Below are 18,568 nucleotides of genomic sequence, written 5' to 3' on the forward strand. Positions count from 1 at the left end.
CAAACATATTTGAAATAAAAATCCCTCCAAGGTAGATAAATGAATGCATACAGTATGTAACACTTGTTCACATAAGTATCAGATTTTATTAACACTTTTCCAGAATTGTGCTTATAACTTAATAAGTACCCTGCAAAGAAGCAATACAGTATTTGCTGTAGTTACTGTTCACTAAGTGATAGGATGTTTTGTTCATACAATACTGGTTAAAAAAAAAAAAAAAAAACTATGTCAGCAGTTCTTTTCAGCATGATATACTGATAGTAATGATACGAGCTAGAGATAAAACCTTATATTTACGGTCTGTTATCATAGGGTAAATGAAACATGAGACAACACAAACTAATACTGAGATTGGTGTAGAGAAAGTAGCTCAAAACTGTGCAGGTGACAGCAGACTGTGCCGTTGTGTTTCTGTGTGGAAGACCTTTAGCACAAGAGCTTCTCCTCTGTTTGGTACCTTAACGGATCTTGGCTTACTGCATGATCAGGAAGCCATTTCAGAATCGTGACATCAACACTCTTCCAGTGGAGTGTACTGTTTTAGATGTCACACACACAAAATGCAACAATAAAATATTTTGTCTAGAAAATATATATTTACAATTATAAATAACTATTACAAATAAGATAGAAATATTTCTATTTGTTTGATAAATGACTTTGCATAAAACTGTGAGATCAAGAAAACTTAATAAAAAAAAAAAAACAAAACAAAAAAGAAATCACCCACAAAGACACACAAACAAACAAAAAGAGTCCGTCCCTGCATCATGTGGTAACAACCACCTCCTCTACAAACGAGGAAAATGCGCAAGTGAAAATCCAGCGACAATTTACCAGTGTCTGTCCTTCATTCTTTCAAACTCCAGGAACAGAAATCTGTTTACCTTCTTCTACCCTGAGACTTGTTGCGGTGAGACCCTGTGACCTCTAGCACAGCCAGGAGGTGGGCACCCACTGTGGCTCAGTGTCCAGCTTGTCTATCACCCTGCGCAGCTCATGGAAAGCCTGGTCTGGATCCATGTTCACGATGGTTGCGTCGAAGAAGTGACCGAAATTGTGTTCCATCTCACGGGCCTTTTCAATGACCTCCTTCAGCTCCTCTGGCTGTGCACAGACAACGAGAACAGACCAGTTTAAGAAGGTGAGAGGGTATTGGACATGAATGGTAAGTTCTTAAGGCTATAGTAATTTTTAAAAATGATCTGTATGATATTAATATTTTATCAGATATGACAATTGTGTTCTCTGTATCTGTTGGTTATTTCATGATGTAATGCAATGTTACTTGTTTCTGGTGTATTATATATGTATGCCCTGTGAGGTTGAACCCAGTCAGTATTTTAAGCGACATGTCCAAATAAATATTTAAATATAACTTCTTGCCTTGCTCTGGCTAGAGAAGGTTTTTTTCTGTGATAAATCTTTAAACCTTCATTTTGCTGAGGATGTTTGTTATGCAAATAACTGCATGCATCTTACCATCTATGACATTTACAACATGAATACTAACTTTTAAGAGTGAAATACAATTTTGCATGACTGTACAGTGGGTACCTTTGGTGTCTTCCCCTCTGTGGCCAGCAGGGTGCGTAGTCGTTCCTGAGAAGGAGGAGCGATGAAGATGACATAGGGCTTGAGGTTGGAGGACCTCAACACTCGCAGTGACTGACAGGAAGAAGAACAGGGACAAACATATGACATGAAAAGAAAAAATAGGACAAACCAAGCACTACTATTGCATCTTCTTAGCTGGCTATAAAAAGTTTGCTCTATCAGTCAGCAGGAATGAGTTTCTATCACCCGAAAAATGATTTGAGATTTATGTTCAAGATATGAAAAAGCTTAATTATGTTGTAGCCAAGCCACAATGGTTAAGATCATAAATGATCATAGATAAGATGAGACTTGTAATTAACATGTTAGACAAAGACAATGTTGACAATTGTCCCAACAGTGACAACTCTCTTACCCTCGTGTGCAGGCAGAGCAAACAGATGCGTCCAGAGTTGATGATGTGTCGGACTGAGTCGGTGCTGGTCCCATACAGGTTTTTCTCATATTCCCCTGACTCTATGAACTTCCCTGCTGCCAAGTCAGTTTCAAAGGAAGACCGGCTCACAAAATGGTACTCACGCCCATTTCGTTCATGTATCCTTGAGTTTCTGGTCGTGTCTAAGTCATAGAAGAGATGGGAAAAAGTTTAACTCGACTTACTGCAACATTCCTTAAGCCATTTCTTAAAGGCCACTCTAATCATTTAAATCATGTAGTAGGTCCTAAGTACTAAAGGTGTTCCTAGTTCTAATATTCTGCTCTAACATTGAGTATTTTGTGCAGTTAAAGTTGACAAAAGCTCATCTTAATTTGAATTCTTCACTGAGTCAGAGACGTTTGTGAGACGTTCTTTGTGTATATAACACTGTCCCCAGGCCTTGACAAAGTGTGGACTTACGTGGCACCGCAACAGCAAACTTTTCTGGTTCAATGGAGAGAAGCCTCCGACGCAGCTCGTCATGACCGCTGTTTGTAGGACCAATCAGAGCTATGGGGCGTTTACGATTGGCAGGCTGGTGGTAAAGGGACATCTCCTCATAGGTCAGGCTGTCATCATAATCTGAGAAGACAGTTGGGAGGGTTTAATGAAACATCCCTGACCAACTCACCAAATCCCCTCTAGCTCTTCTGCTTTGTCACTTACCTCTTTCTCGCCCCCACAGGCAGGTTAAAGGTCAGAGTAAGAGGATTTGGAGAGTGACAAAATATCACACTATTATGTATATTATGTGTATTATGTGTTATTTGTGTTAGTGTGAAAGATTTTCAGTGCATCCACAGTCTTTTTCAGCAACATCCTGCTTCATATTTATACACACATAAAACACTCAACCACAGTCTATCAGCCAGTGAGCAGTCTGTGTCCGCGTAGAAATGTGTGAACTAATAACACCCTCCAAACCATTTAGGCACCTGCTGGGCCACCTCTGATCCCGTCTGTGAAGACAGGGCTAATCTGACTTGTGACACACCAAGTCTGGACAAGCTGCTGCGAGAACGACAGGACTTGTCAACTCCAGCTAACGTGTGGGGTTAATACTGACAGTGTGTGGACACTTGGCAGCTGCCCAGTACGGAAGCACTCTGTCACATGTGGCAAATGAGAAAAGACAGCAGGAGACATTTGTGGGTTAAGTGTGTAGCTTCTCAGTGGTATTGTTGAAGAAGAAGGAGCACATTCTTAAAACAGCAACCTAAATCTCAATTTGTTCTGCAGCTGACAAGAAACGGCGAGAAAAAAAAAGAAAAGATAGAGACTTACCAGTGTTTTTGGTCAAGTTCGATGTGCTCTTCTTCCTCTGTTTCTTGCCTTTCTTTGCATACCAAATTTTCCCTGACATAATTACAAATGAAAAGAATTTAGCTGTCAGTGTTGATTAACATTTCACTTTTTTTCCCTAGACACTGCAAATGTTATTTCTCTATGAGTCACAGTGGATGCAAAAATGTTTCAGTTTGCAGATCTTATCTGTTGTTTTTAACATTATCCATTCACCTTGTTGCTCTCTACTCCTGTCTGTTATAGTTTTCTTCAAGGACTCTCTCTGTTGCTGGAAGCTTTTCCCTGAGAAAAGCAAATGGAAACAGGTCAGCTACCCAACATTGCAAATATAGATACACAAACCCAGTGTGTTTTCCATTTCAAAAGCCCATATTTATCTAAAAATGCATTGTAACATTTTGATTTGTGTTCAACAATTTGTCTCACATAATAGTTGATGGATAACATGCACCACTGAATGCACTGGAACACTGTACTAAGTGGCTACAAATTGCAAATTATACAAGTCCAGAGCTTTTGTACACCTAGAAATGTTTTTTCATACTCTTCCTAAACTTTCCATATGTGCTGAGGAACAGACAAAAAGATGCCCTGCTTTCCATTTCCAGTGCTTAACCTAATTTTCTTCTAGTTACAAAAGGCCTGGGTCAAAGAGTAATCACAAATAATTCTTAGGTGTTTGTTCTAATCTGCTTGACGTGCCAGATGGATGGCGTTTCCTGCCAGGATGGTTCATGTAGTGCCAGGTTATTTATTTGTCACAGACAATTTTCAAGCACTTCTCTGTGAATGTATTCTCATGTGCTACTAGGGCTGGAATTAATAATGAACTGGGCAATGTATTATGAGGAATATGGAATATGTCCTGTGTGACTTATACATTTTGCATTAATTGATATGCTAGTATCAATTACTTTGCTACTGTTTATTTTATGTGTACGAGCAGATTCTACTTACGAAGACATAACCCATTTAGTTTTTGTAGTTAAATGTAATCAACACAGGTTTAGAGGATGAGGATGTAGCATGTACAACAGACTGTTAAACATTATAATTGTTGATGTTCTGGCAGTTCAGCCTTTTGCTGGTTCTACTACATCCTCTGATGTTTATTCCCACAGCCCACAACCCCTGTTTGCATTCAACTCCAGTTGTGTTGCTTCTTTTCTGAAACTGTGAGCAGCATACACTGCCAAGGGCATGAAAATACCAAACAGGCAAAATGCAAAAAGCATGTATAAGAATGGTTGATGTTGTAAAATATACAGCTGTATGTATTATATGTAGAGATACCATATAATTTACTTTCAATACAGTTTGAACAGTGTGTTGTAGTTTACATACCATCTTATGTATATGTCACTATATTCAAAAATAAAATATGTACTACAAAACATACAAACACGTAATTATACATTTTACCATACTTGAATACTTTTTGATTTTTTCCAATGGCAGCAGTATGTCCTTGCAGTGGTTATCTACCGTTATGAAGCGGAACATTAAATATTGATATTCAGCCCCAGTCCGATCCCTACCTGGAATGAGTCCAGCCAGGGGCTGGTTGTCCTCGTCTCCGTCCCTGTAGGCCTGCCACCAGTTGGGGTCGTCCTGGCTGATAACATGGAGGATGTCTCCCTTCTGGAAGGACAGGCCCAGCTCCCGACACGGCACGAAGGGGTCATCAGAGGGGTCGTAGTCAAAGTAAGCTCGTACGTGCATCTGAGGACAGGGTTTACAATGTCAAGGTTGGCGTTACATGGATGCAGACAGGCAATCTTACACACGCACACAGCCACATCATTAGAGACTTACCACAGTCTGTCTGTGTGGGGCAGGTTTAATCTGAGAGCTCGGGATGAGGAGGAAGGTCAGAGTGCCATGCATTTGTTGCTGATGGAAAAAATGAGATGCAATGAATTAAACATGACGGGGAATGCATTTCCATAAAATAATATTTCTTACTGACTATATTTATCTAGGGTCTCAAACTTTTAGCACTTTTTAGTTTTATGCAGATGGGTGTACTGTATATTTTGTATTCTGTATATTCTATATATCTATTCAGAAACAACTGCTCAGGTATTTGTTAAATTACATTTGAATTTGGAACAGCAAAAAGAAATGCAATCAACAGTAATATTAGTTATTGTTTAGATTACAATGATCTCCTAAAATTAATGTATGTGTATATAATTACATATGGTGGCTTTGGTGCCCCTTGTCTTTACTACACAATCTCAAAAATGTTTCTATCTGCAACTCCAAAAGACTTCTTGATAGACAGAATGTTGTTTTTGAGTATGTGTGCCTATAGTGGATGAATCAACCAACAACAGGAAACCTAATGAAATTTCTGAGGCTAAACATGTTTGTCAAACTAATTATGCATTAATCTATACGTGGATAGGCATTGTGTGTGTGAAACTTAATGTCACTAGCTATGGATGTACATTTCTGAATAAATTCTAATGCCTTTCATTGTATCAAATTTACACAATTTTAGATTTCAAAACTCTCAAGCACCTGTAGTTAAACTCAAACCATCCCCATGAAATTAAAATAAACTTGTAACAGAGTAAAATTCCCATGATTTACAGTAAATAATCAAAAGAGCACTGGAGGTTTCTGGCCACCATTTGGAAAACCCCTGGCCCTCACCAGTAAGTCGTGGACTTCATTGACGTGTTTCCCACGTAAAGAAATCCCGTTGATCTCCAGGATCTCGTCACCCTCACTGAGGAGGCCGCTCCGCTCTGCTGCTCCGCCTTTGACCACACGACTCACCACCACGCTGTCCATGTCGTTACGTACTGTCGCACCCTGACGGCCACACACACAGAGTTCATATATGATGTTACACGACAAGCAACACATTGCATTATTAATAAGTAAATGAAATGAAACCTCTGAAACTGATAATATTCTGTAGACTGACACTGTACAGAGAGATGCGAGTTTAAAACCAGAAGGAGAGGCAACAGCTTGAACACAAAGAAACATATCACATATTGTGGACACCATTGTCCCACTGCAAATGTTTTCAGTTGGATGTCTGGAGCTCACATTTTGCTGCCCTGTTCGTTTGTGAGTACACTGACACCCTTTCACTGGACACAAAAGCTCACACAATAACACAATATTCAGTGATGCTGAATACCCATATATATCTCAGTCTTTCATTTATCCTTGTGCTTTTTTGTTCTGTTAAAATAACTCAATGTCAATGTCGTGTGAAATTTTTAAATTTTTATTGTACTGTAATTATATCCACATTTCCTTGTTTCTCAAGCTTTGCTTTGCCCTCTATAATGCTGATTTACAGCGTTCACAGTTCAGTTATAAAGCAGAAACCAGTTTAAATGGCCCAGAGACCGTGAGAAAAAGTAGAAAGACGTACACAAACCGTAGGCACAAGTGGCTGAAAAGGATTAATGATGGCATCTTACCAGTGGAGTGTCACGGGCCTTCTCCAGCCGCACCAGTTTAACTGTCTCTCCGAGGTATTGGGTTACATTTTCCTCTGCCATGTCCTGCCCCGCCACACTGTCATGAGCCTGCATCAGTGCCTGCCACATAAAACAAATACAGAGACACACGTAGAGACAAACAGTACGTACATATAGAAATTTTACACACATAAAAGACAGAGACACAGACAGACAGAAATAATGGAGGAGGCAGCGTGAGGTAGAGAGACTGAATGGGAAATGTTGTCCTTTATTACACCTATGGTTGGCATGGAAATAAAATGATTTAGTATTTTCAGTCAAATTGTTCATGGTTTGTCCTTGTTCAATTATAGAGACGTGATACCAAATAAGTTTCCAAACCTCCTTCCCTTAGACATGCACCTGCTACCAGAAACCAAACCTACCACCCATCTTTTTTAACAAGAGCAGTCAGCAAACCAACCTCTAAGCCAGAAATAATACAGAGATTGCTCCTTCACTTCATTTAATGTGACAAGCGCTCCGTACCCCACAATTAATAACCGTCCGTCCAAATCAGTTTCTCTGTGCTGCAGCAGAGGGGACCTGAGAGACCGGAGGCCAGGCTAAGCTTTGGTGTACACGCAATCCGTCTTAATCTCCTCGTGCATTTAGGAGTCGGGATCCACTGCCATCAATCATCAAACACCTTTGGCTTCCCTGCTCGTGAGGATAACGTGTCCTAGAAAATGGTGAAAGGGGTGGACTTGAGGGTGACCTATTCCTCTCACACACGTACCTGTCTCCATTAGTTTTGGGTATGAGGCTGTTTACCCGTGCAGTCTACAGGCTGACTCATGTGATCCTCTGGCTCCCCGCAGAGAAACCAACATAATCTGTTCCACTTTCTGTGCCACAAGGCAGGCTCACATCACATCACGCCGCCCCCGCTGGCTACATGGTTCCGACTCAGTGGAGGGGTTAACAGGCCAGTTGCAGAAATGGTAGTTCACACGGTCACATGGGTCAAACATCAGACCCCCGGCGCTCCCTTGTCAGGACCCTCAACCGTAAAATCACAACAGAGTCATCCACCTGAGGTCTTTTCTCACCTTACTGCCTCGCTAATGGACGATGACAGTCTGATAATGTGACTAAATTTTTTCTACATAAGACTCACTGAAGCTTAAACTGACAAATGTAGAGCATCAGCAGTGTAAGCCACTTCAAAGCTATGCAACTTGAATATCTGTTTGATTCTTTTCATGTTTTCATGTCAAACTGATGTCCCATTAAATTGATGCACAGATAACCACAATCAAATGTGTAAGGCTTTTCATAATGTGGCTCCTTACACAGCTGTGGAAGTGGCCTGTCTGTGATGTCTGATAATTTCCGTAAAGAAGGAGCGTGAGAGGAACATCTTTATTGTCCAGTTCTTGAGTTGTGCCAACAGCAGCCTTAGTAAGATCATTACTAAACAGGTTACTGCCACATTAAACCTGCTTAAATTACAACCAAGGGCATGTCCCTCAAGTGGACAGAGGCATAAGTTCTGTCTATAAGCAGCAGGGCTGCCTTAATACCAGCGTGACAATACAGATTAGTAGTTCCAGGACAGATATTGTCTCTTTGCAAACAATTCATTACATATACTTTAAATCTTTCCCATTTAAGTGAATGGGTAAGGGATCTCTGACTTTTGGACCCCTCTATATTAGATACTTTTTGAAACACAGATAAACAACACACATCTTGTAATTTGTCTGACATCAACTTTCATCTACTGTATGTGAGAGGAGAATTCACTTTGCCAGGAGCACAGTATTTTCACCCATAAGCATAAACCTTACTAAAGCCATCATAAATATGGTCTTCATCAGTCTAAACTACTGTGTATCAATGCAGAGAAATTGTACTACACAGCTGCATGCTGTGTTCAACACAAACACACAAGAAGACACAAACAAGTCAGATCTTTTACTTTTTACATTGTCTTATCTTAAAAATTAATTTAAAGGAAATTTACACGCACTCTGCTGCAAAGAACGCACAAATCATGCTTTTTCATTACCAAGAGAGCTGACCCACATTACAGCCTAATTTACATAATGGCCTTTCTCTTGACCAACTCCATTAATCTTTGGAGCAAAATATGAGATGACCTTGAAAAATCTGACTTTTGCACACCCTAAAATAATAGCCAATAATAAAATTAATGTGTCATAAAGTATTTAATTTGTAAAACAAGCATCTGCCCTACCCAGATGTCCTTGAGCAAAACAATAAATTCCTGCAATCTCAAGGCGAACCATGACTTGCTTCATGAAGTGGCTGCTTTCTATGTCTGTGATTCTTTTCTGATGTAGTGTACTGTACCATGTGGCAACAAGGTGGCAATGTGAAACTGTTCTCCAGTTGTCTTTGAGCTGGTAAATAGGTAAGTCCTATTCTTACCTCTGATAGTATATGGACTATTCTATACTTAACCCTGACCACTGATCTCCTAGTGGAAGCTGCAAGAGAAACAATTACCCCATTGGAATGGGTATTCCTTCATTTCAATTATGAGCATATTAACTAAATAAATGAGTTGGCCTATAAGGCTCTGCAGGCTTCCTGAGCCTTACTGGTGTTAGATTATAATGATATTGTGAGACAAGGGGAGATATGATAAGTCACAACTGGCGAGCTGATATCTGACCTGGAGATGAGGATTTGTGAGCAGAGCCCTGAGCTCCAAACCCTCCTTCTGATGGCTGGACTGGAGAATCTTCTGTACCTGTACAGAAACACAGACGCACAGAACTATGGTGAGGTAAACTGTATGACTGACACTAACAGCTACAAACAGGTGACCAAGTAAAGAAAGAAGAAATAAAAAGTTTATTACAAATTTTAAAATATTAAATTTTTCAATTGAATATTTTTAATATACGGTAATAAAAATCAAAATATCTGGTCAATTTTTCTTAAAACATTAAGACAACTAAGTAAAACTGTTACTAAAGATTTGAGTCAAAGTGATGTAACTCAAGTCTTCACTTCTGACAATTAGATGTTCTGACTGTTCTCCATCATACTGTTTAAGCATTTTAAAAAGTAGCAATAGAGCATGATTTAATGTTCGGTAGGTTATAATGCCGATTCTGCAGCACTAACAATCTGAAAATCAGAATACCATTATATTTGATGAATACATTAATGGTCCTCAGAGGATAAGCCTTTAGAATTTTGGTGACTCACTGACCCATTACCTAGTGCAAACCTTAGGGCAGACTGTCAGTTTTTACACATGCTAAAGATGCACAAGATATCCCAAATTCTCATGAGTGGCTTATGATAGTGACCTTTCCTTGAGTGATCTTACTGTACTCGTTTTGCTTGCTCGGTGTGGGTACCTCTTTTCACAACAATGTTTTTAGAATTTAAATATTTATATGCAGCCTAGACAATAAACCTACATACAGTACATAAAAAAAACATTTGTTGTTACTTCAGTAATGAGCAAATTGCATGATGAGAAGAGTTTGGATTCTCACAGATTTGCAATGAAAATAAAAACGCAAACGTGCACAGACATGCATGTGCTTGTGTGCACATATACAGCACACTCACACACAGTATTTGGCTACCCTCGAGTAACTCACAGTAGGGTTTCACATTCCAGACAGAAAAGTGCTCCATATTCACTCTGCTGTAAAGCAACATGTTAAACTAACCCTTACCCAATACTTGTATTCAACCAAATGTAACAAGCACAAACTTGGAAAGCACCTGCCTGAACTACATCACACTACACTTCTCTTCCATGACTTCTCAGAATTTCCACTCTGCTCCATTTGTATTCCTTTCTTGCTCTTGTCTTCTCCGTTACATGTTTCTATTTTAAGCATTTGGTTCTTGTGTTGTCATTTGGTGAGAAATGCCATTGTTTGTGGCTTGGACTGTTTGCTGAACAGTGACAGTTGACATTTTGGTGTTCTGTTACCCCGTCTTTCTGCCTCTTCCTCTTCGTCTCCTGTTTAGAGCTTAGTTCATCCATTACACTAATCGAAGCTCTCACTAACAAGGTGACGCACTTTCCCCTCCCCCCGAGCAGTGCAGCACATCGGCCCACTCTGTTGTAAGCCTCTGGAGTTTCTTTTTCTGGCCGACCAGATCCTTCCTACGGTGTGCAGCACCACTCAGCCAGCACCAAGGGCTGCTGGGAGATTAGTTTACCCACTAGCCAATCTGAGTGCCACACAGCACAACCACTTAGTTTAGGCACACTGTGGCTCAGACTCTTACACGTTGTTAAGCGCTTCTGAAGCTGAGTCCACACAGTGATTTGCTGTGTGTGGGAAGACAACATGTTGTGCGTGTGTGTGAGGCAAAATAGATCATCTCACCCAACCTCTGTATGTTCAAACCACGGCTGTCAAGACTGGAATAGCAATTCTGTAGCGGTGCTGCTTGGCGCCCTTTGAATGAACTCTACACAGCGCATAGCAGCCTGTCTTGTCAAAACAAGGTTGACTCTTACGCATCTAGCCATCAGCTAAAAATCACACTGCACCAGTCTGACTGCGCTGAAAAGCCTGTATTACATTCTCTCATGTTACACCTATCAAAAGTTGACACTAATCCTAATGAAGTGCCTATTGTGGGTGTAGCTTGTCAAAGATGTATGGAGCGTCTACCTAATTCACAGAAAACCATATCACAATTTATGTCTTTTTACAGGGACTGGGCTCTGTGTGACAGGATGCATTTAAGTTCTCAGTGTGCGGAGGCTCGGCTCTGCAGGGATACAAGTCAATTACTGTCGCTTTGCTTCGGTAGAGACCAACTGGCTTGTGTTTTGTCAACGAGGAAGTCAGGTGTGGCAGATTCCCCACCTTCTCAAACCTGAATACTGAAATGGTTTCTTGCGCTCTGTCACTCTCTGCACTGGGGCTCAGGAGACAGCAATGTCAACTTATTTAAAGAGGAAACAGCAACTGGTAGACAGGGGAATCTAATAAAAAAAACACTGTGGTGTTTTATATATTTGCAAAGCAGTAGAATACCAAACTCTGTTTTCACTTTGTTTCATTCCTCCCTCCTGTTCCTTCCTTGTCCATCTCAAATGTCATCTTATCCTCTTTTCACCCTGATTCTCCACCTTAAATTTTTCCCCCATCTTCCTGTTTTCACTTTGTTTTCCAGCTCCCTCAATTTTCATGCATGGCCTACATCCCACAAATCCCTCATTTTTGTTTTTTCTCACCTAGTTAACCACAAGACAATTTACATTTTATAATTATTCAGACTGGCATGGCTGTGTTTTGGGCAGCTTTGTTGAATTAATCATTGCCACCAGCAAAGATTTTTCATGCTTCATTGAGTTTGTTCAGTTACTTTAATCATAGAGGTGCTTGCCTCTAAATATAAGCTTAACAAGGTCCAAACCACAAATTGGCGAGTACAATCTAAGTGCCTTTCTGCACAAACTGCCTCTTCTTTGGAGACCACCGCTAGTCTCATGAGGTACAGAGCTGGTTTTGTGGCCTGGTTAAAAATGCCTAAAATATTAAAGTGAGTTATTCGTTATTCTGAGAAGAAGTTAGCCTGTTCTCCCTGACTCAGTTTCTCCTGGAGTTGTGGAAACAGAGACCACTTACATTTACAAAACTATAAAACCTAGCAGTATAAACAAGTTCACAAATACCAATGCAGTAGTAGCAAAGTTACCACTGAGCCCTATGTAAATTGTCATTACTTTTCCTTTTTCATACTGCCGCAAAGTCAAAGTGCTTCCACATGATTTTTGTTTTCAGCTTTAACAAGTTTCTTCAAAATGACCATTATACGTACCTCCTGGCAGAGATCCTGTGCTTGTGCTGTGAGGGGTGAGGTGGGGCCAACTCTGCTCATCTGCTGGGAAACAGCACTGTAGATTGTGTAGGCATTCCTGAAGTCCTCCTTGGCAAGGAGCTGCATTATCAGCTCCACATCCTGCTGGCTCTGTGCATCAGTCAGGCAGTGCTGCATACTCTTCAGAGCCTGCAGCAACTCCTCCAGTTCTGAGAAAGAACCACAGACGTTGAGGCAAGCAGTAGAGAGGCCATGCTTAGGAACACAGGGACAAAATAATAGTCAGGAAGTTTTTACTCCTTTAATACATGAATGCTTTTTGTTCACCTCCCAGGTTTAATTTTCTGACAGCATAGCCTCTGAATGCAATGACACAATAATATACAGTATCTCAAGGCACTTTAGAGGGTAAGGTGAAGACCTTTCTTTATTATAGAGAGAAACCCACCAGTTCCCACAAAGAGTGACAAGGGGGAGGAAGAACTCCCTTTCAACAGGAAGAAACCTCCAACAGAACCAGGCTCTACTGTAGTAAGTACAGTAAAACTGTACATTAATCATACAGAAATGTATGTTCACCATTTTATTCTTATTTATTGTATTTCCCTGGATCCATTAATAGCCTATGGGTTCCCCAGTCCAGATTTGGGACCAAGACACTAATGAGTGGAAATGGTAGACAACCCCTATAAAACATCACCCTCCTCCACTGCTGCCCTCTGCTCTGCCCCCTCAGTGGTCATTGTTTAACTCCTTTTGTTTTCACAGAAATTTGTACAACCTCACAATTCCCCATTCTTCTCTGCTATCTGCATTTCTCCTCTCCTTTGTAACCTCCATTCCCCTTTCCACCCTCTTTGACCTCGTAAAGTCCTTCCAACCCTCAACCCTTCCCTCCTCTCAACTCACCAGCTACAGGATCCTGTGAACATGTGTCTTTAATGGCCTTCTCCTTTCCCTCAAAGGTGGGATTGTCAATCCCCACCTTGGGGTTCTGCGACAGCTTCTTGAGCCTCAGTGAAGCGTTGGGGTCGATGTCATGCTTCCCCCTGCTGTCTTCCTCTCTCCTCTTCTTCAGCTCCTCCTGGTAGTGCTGGATCCTCTCCATGTGGGCACTGCTGTGTGGAGATTTGACAAGGCTACTTTCCTCCCCTGGACAGTCCACGGCCCTTTCCCTGTGGATCTTGGCCTGACCAGAGGCCTCTTGCACATAACCGTTCATATGGGATGTTATCATCCCTGCTGCAGCAGCTTACAGCTCAAACCACAGTGTTTACTGAGATCTGCTTGGGCGTTAAGAGGCACTGGTGCTGAGACCGCTCAACTCAGGAGCCATAGCTCTCCAGCGGAGGATGTAGACCTTTATGTTTTTTCTGTGATCTGTCATCCTGAAACACAAACAGAGTGAAAATGGATCTCTCTTGTTGTTTTCAAACAACTTTTATTTTAAAAAAAAAAAGAAAAAAAAAAAAAATATATATATAGTTAATTCTTTAAAGAGGACACAGCAAAAATGATCATAAGTGTGAAAAATAAAGATAAAAAAATCCCTAATTAACTTTCACTTTTATCGCATTCTTAGTAAAGTACAGACAGAAGTTAAAGGGTTTTATTCTCAGATAAGATATACATCAGTTTGGCTGCTACTCTGACAGAGTGATTGATAGCTCAATAAACACTCTAGAGCCTCGTCTCGGTTGTCATCATATTCACAGTCTGTGTTATACTTTACAGACTGTGAATGATGAATCTGAGGTTATTTCATTTTCCAAAATATGTACTTTATTTTTGTCATAATTTTCTCACATACATTGTATTTTTGCACAAATATTTATGGGATCAATTTGTATAGTCTACGGGAATTTAATTAATTCTATATTAGAGAGAAAATTACTGGTTTATTGATTGATTAGTTGTTCGATGAAAAATTACAGCAACTATTGATAATTGATTAATTCTGATTCATTACTCAGTAATTTTTTAAGCAAAGGCACAAAACATTAATTTGTTACAGTGTTCTTAAATATGTGAATTTGCACATTTTCTTAAAATTAACATTATATTGAATTGAACAGCTTAAGAGTTTTGGGACTGTTTTCGGTTTTCAACTATTTTTCACTGTTCTCTCAAGTTTTCAAGTATAGACTTCACACTTAAAGATTATAGCCAAGATTATAATAATAATCAGCAAATCAGCAAATTAACAGATAATGGCAGTTGTCCTTAGTTAGAGCAACCATAATTTTGGTTTGAATGTCACTTCTTTAATTTCTATTTCAATAGATACATAGTGTAACTTGTTTGAATTCTGACTCTCACTCACTGTGTCAAGATCAGTTTAAAGTTCTGAATTACCAATAAATTAATGTATTTTAGAAACTCACAGTCACACTGACAAGTTGTTTTATTGTAATATATGTTAATATTACCATCTTCTTCCTTGAACTGGCTGCCTGTTGATCAGGACCAACATTTGTTCCTACCTCCTCTTTTCTAACATACCACTAATCTAACTCCTAACATGGAAAGCTCTCTGGCCTCAGTCACCTGAAATCCCTTCAGTTCAGCCTCATCCAGCCATTTGCTTGGATACACCTGTCCCCAATGAACAGCTTAATCGAAACATCCATCTGTAGCCTGCGTACGGATGGCCAGATGAAGATATAACATTGGAATGTGATACATGACACACCTGCTACTACTACCTGACCTGCCAGGGTTGTTATTGGTGTGGATTATAATCTATTTCAAGGATGCTACGTGAATTAATCTGGATTAGCAAATTGGTAGTATGATTTGGAGTTAATGCTCGTTCAGTTTTCAATCAGTTCAGTTCAGAGACAAAGTGATTTTTGCAGGCCCAAAAAGGAGCATATATATGTAGAAAGCCATAAGTATGTCTTCATCGTTCACATAATGACATTAGCTTCTGTGTAAATACCATGCAGAGGCTTAGCTTTTGTTTTGCCAACATGCCATGTCTTAAATACATTTCAGGTTTCCTACAAACCTGTCTGCACATTTTGTTAGAAAAAGTCCTCATTACTACTACTACTTACCAGTTAGAGACATCTCTCTGTGTGCATAGAGAAAACCCCTCAGGTACTATAACAATAAACACAGTCAATGAAAGTCACCTTTGAGGCTCATGTCATATAGTCAGTCATACACTCATGTCACCTACCACCACATGGCAGCCCTCCCCCTATTCTACCTACCTCCCACAGCTAATTACGTCTGGCAGGTCTATCCCCTCGGCTCTTGGTCCAAGCTTCCAAACCCCTCCCCTGCAGAAGCATTTAGCTCTGTTTAGAGTGGCCGTGTATGGCTGACAAACAGTAGAGACTGCCAGCGGGCCATCTGTTCCTGTGGGCTTAATTAAGCCTGGGATCTCATGCTCTACTCTAGCTCAGTGGCCACAACAGCACTTGGAGGGATGCTGGGAAGGGACACAGGGATGTGGGTAGAAGAATGAGAATAACTGGAAGTGCACACACCCACTGAGACATAAACACAAGAGGCATTGTGAAAAGTTTGGTGTCAGTTAGAGTTAGAGTTTGGGGCCACTGCATGATTACAGAGACATGTGATGTCAAATTAGATGATGGCAATGTTCATATCAGCAAGCCCACTAACTGAACAGGGTGACGTGGCAACAGAAGGCCAAAAATACAAAATACTTACAAAGTAAAGAGGGTTTGGGTTGAACACAGGTACAAGCTCAGATAAATGAAAGGGATCTCAGCACAGTTCAAATTAAAATTGGGTAAACTAGGACTTGTATTACATTTTTAAAAAATAAACCTGTCCTACTTCAACTTGTTGTAGATCAGCTTTGATGCTACCCACTCTGACGTATAATAAATCAAGAATTCATGAGTGAAAATAGCACAAGAATATCCTCCTATGATAGCAGTTCTGTTACTTGACTTATATGCAATACAATGATTTGGAAGGAGTAAGGTCTATGTAATGTGTGTTGAAAACAAAAACTCTCAGAGTTTAGAGTATATTAATACAGATACTTCAGTAGATAAAAACATATTTGCTGAAGGCTACTTTGGGTGAATAACAGTTACTATGGTTAGCTGTGACATGGTCATGGCCTACACTGGCATACTTAATATAGTCATTCTAATATAGAGACAATTAAACCAATCTAGCTCTGATTTTGTGATCGGCCTTAATGTGGTACCCATCTTTTCTTTAGGATATTTTTCTCAACTTCATATGTCATCACAGGGCAGCTACAGCACCTAGATTAGTTGTAATTAGTTACTTTCCATGTCTACCAGACTTTATTTGAGCTAGTCACTGAAAGCCACTTAGCCAAATGATGGGTAAAATGAGTTAGGGTGGGTTTACTCTCCAACACCAGATCTCTGGCTATAATTAGCTACATGCATGCATCCAGAGGGAGAAAGCAGAAAATATTCTAATTCATTAGTCATAGTTCTGTGGTTTAACAACTAGAAGCTCATGGCTTGGCTTGAGGTAATTAAATTAACTTAAAGCAGGCGTACTTCATCGTGAGTCACCGGAAAAACTGCACCAACTTTGACTTTAAAAATATGTAGAATAAGTATCTATTTTGTGCAACTTTACGAAAGAGCAACGCTGTGGCACATTCACACACAACAGCCGATCCAATAATGTTACACACGTTTAGAAAACCACTGTACTGGACTTGTATCAACGTAACAATAGCAAGGAGCCTAGCTTAGTAGCCTGGTACCGCTAACTGCGTAGCTTAACGGTTGCTGTCCCACAACAACAGACTGCGTGTACTCACCACTTCAAAGATAACAACCTGAATGGGTTTGGGTCAGAAGCGGTTATTCCTTTACAATCCAACGCCTTGAAAATGTGGGTTCTATTCACACAAGGGTGGCCAGGAAAAGCAGAAGGTCTCTCTCGGTCGGTCTTTACGGGACCACATTCAACCGCTGCAGTGAGTTTTGTCCAGGCATAGTCGGGACACTTGTAGCCATTGCTGAGAAACTGCGCCTAGTGTTTTGAGTCGTCGCCCTGGCAACACTGCGACTCTACAGCACCCCCTCTCCGTCAGACACAGAATTACTATATTTCCCAAGTTGCAGTCAGTACTTCAGATATGAAAGGGTGATAGTACTCTTTTAGCTGTTATTACAGCTTTAGAGCTTTTACTGAAGTAGCAATTCCACACTGTCGAAATACTACAAGCAGAAGTTATGAATTCAAAATTTTTATTGAGGTTAAACGTAAATATAATAATCGAAATGCAGTAAGTACCAAAAGTAAAAGTACTCATTGTGTAGAATGGTCCATTTCAGAATAGCAATATCATATGATTGGATTTGTCCTTATATATTCTATAAAGCATTTATGTATAAATTCATGTTGTTCAATACCATGTAGCTAATCTATAATAATACTAAGTTATTTGTTGAGTATATTTTGTATCCGTATCTGAATTTGTAACACAAAATGCATACTTTTTGTCTACAGTCAAAAAAACAAACAAAAAAACAACAAAAAAACAAAAACCAAATGGGGCCTTTAAATGTTTTTGCCATCATTACACCTCAATAATCACTAATCATCCTGCCATGTAGTTTTTATCCTAATGGCCTAAACAGGTTGAAGTATCTCTGGGAAAATTATAAATAAAATGCTTAGTAAAGCTCTTGTTACTCTGTCAGAGTATCTTTTAATAAACATACACTTATTGCACTTGAGGGTATGAAAAATTTGCCGTTATTTTCCACAGTCATCTTCACACTGATCCCCTTACATTCCACGCATTTTATACACATTCACATAGATGAATTTAACTAAGTTCTTGTCACAGCACTATTAATCATCACCAGCTAATGGGATCTACTGTCATTTCACCTTGCAGAGCAGAACAGAAACTGTCTAATCTCATACTGCCTCAGAAATATCTTCACCAAAGCCTGAAGCTGCCTTTTTC

The 18,568-nt window shown here is 39.9% G+C and overlaps 1 protein-coding gene across 2 annotated transcripts; it reads right to left on the minus strand.

Moving 5' to 3' along the window:
* Positions 1-57: 57 nt before the first annotated feature.
* On the minus strand, positions 58-17,615 carry pals1b (protein associated with LIN7 1, MAGUK p55 family member b). 2 transcript variants are annotated; one of them, XM_056363157.1, is made up of 14 exons: positions 17,408-17,615; positions 13,525-14,003; positions 12,616-12,824; positions 9,479-9,556; positions 6,793-6,900; positions 6,005-6,166; positions 5,159-5,236; positions 4,882-5,065; positions 3,557-3,625; positions 3,323-3,394; positions 2,459-2,620; positions 1,976-2,178; positions 1,561-1,671; positions 58-1,110 (listed from the first exon to the last, which is right to left on the minus strand). In XM_056363157.1, the coding sequence occupies exons 2-14, from the start codon at positions 13,850-13,852 to the stop codon at positions 934-936; spliced, it is 1,941 nt and encodes a 646-aa protein (XP_056219132.1). In that variant the 5' UTR covers positions 13,853-14,003; positions 17,408-17,615; the 3' UTR covers positions 58-933. The 2 variants fall into 2 exon arrangements, with proteins under 2 accessions (XP_056219132.1, XP_056219131.1); XM_056363156.1 differs by having other exon boundaries at positions 6,793-6,912.
* Between the last annotated feature and the right edge of the window lie 953 nt (positions 17,616-18,568).

The sequence above is a fragment of the Seriola aureovittata genome, chromosome 19 (genome assembly GCF_021018895.1).
Source record: "Seriola aureovittata isolate HTS-2021-v1 ecotype China chromosome 19, ASM2101889v1, whole genome shotgun sequence".
NCBI lineage: Eukaryota > Metazoa > Chordata > Actinopteri > Carangiformes > Carangidae > Seriola > Seriola aureovittata.

Coding starts and splice junctions, on each gene's coding strand:
- pals1b (XM_056363156.1), bottom strand. CDS start 13,852: ATGATAACATCCCATATGAACGGTTATGTGCAAGAGGCCTCTGGTCAG. Junction 6,913..9,478: donor TCACAAATCCTCATCTCCAG/GTCAGATATCAG, acceptor TTTATGTGGCAG/GCACTGATGCAGGCTCATGA. Junction 2,621..3,322: donor GAACTTGACCAAAAACACTG/GTAAGTCTCTAT, acceptor CTGTCTTCTCAG/ATTATGATGACAGCCTGACC.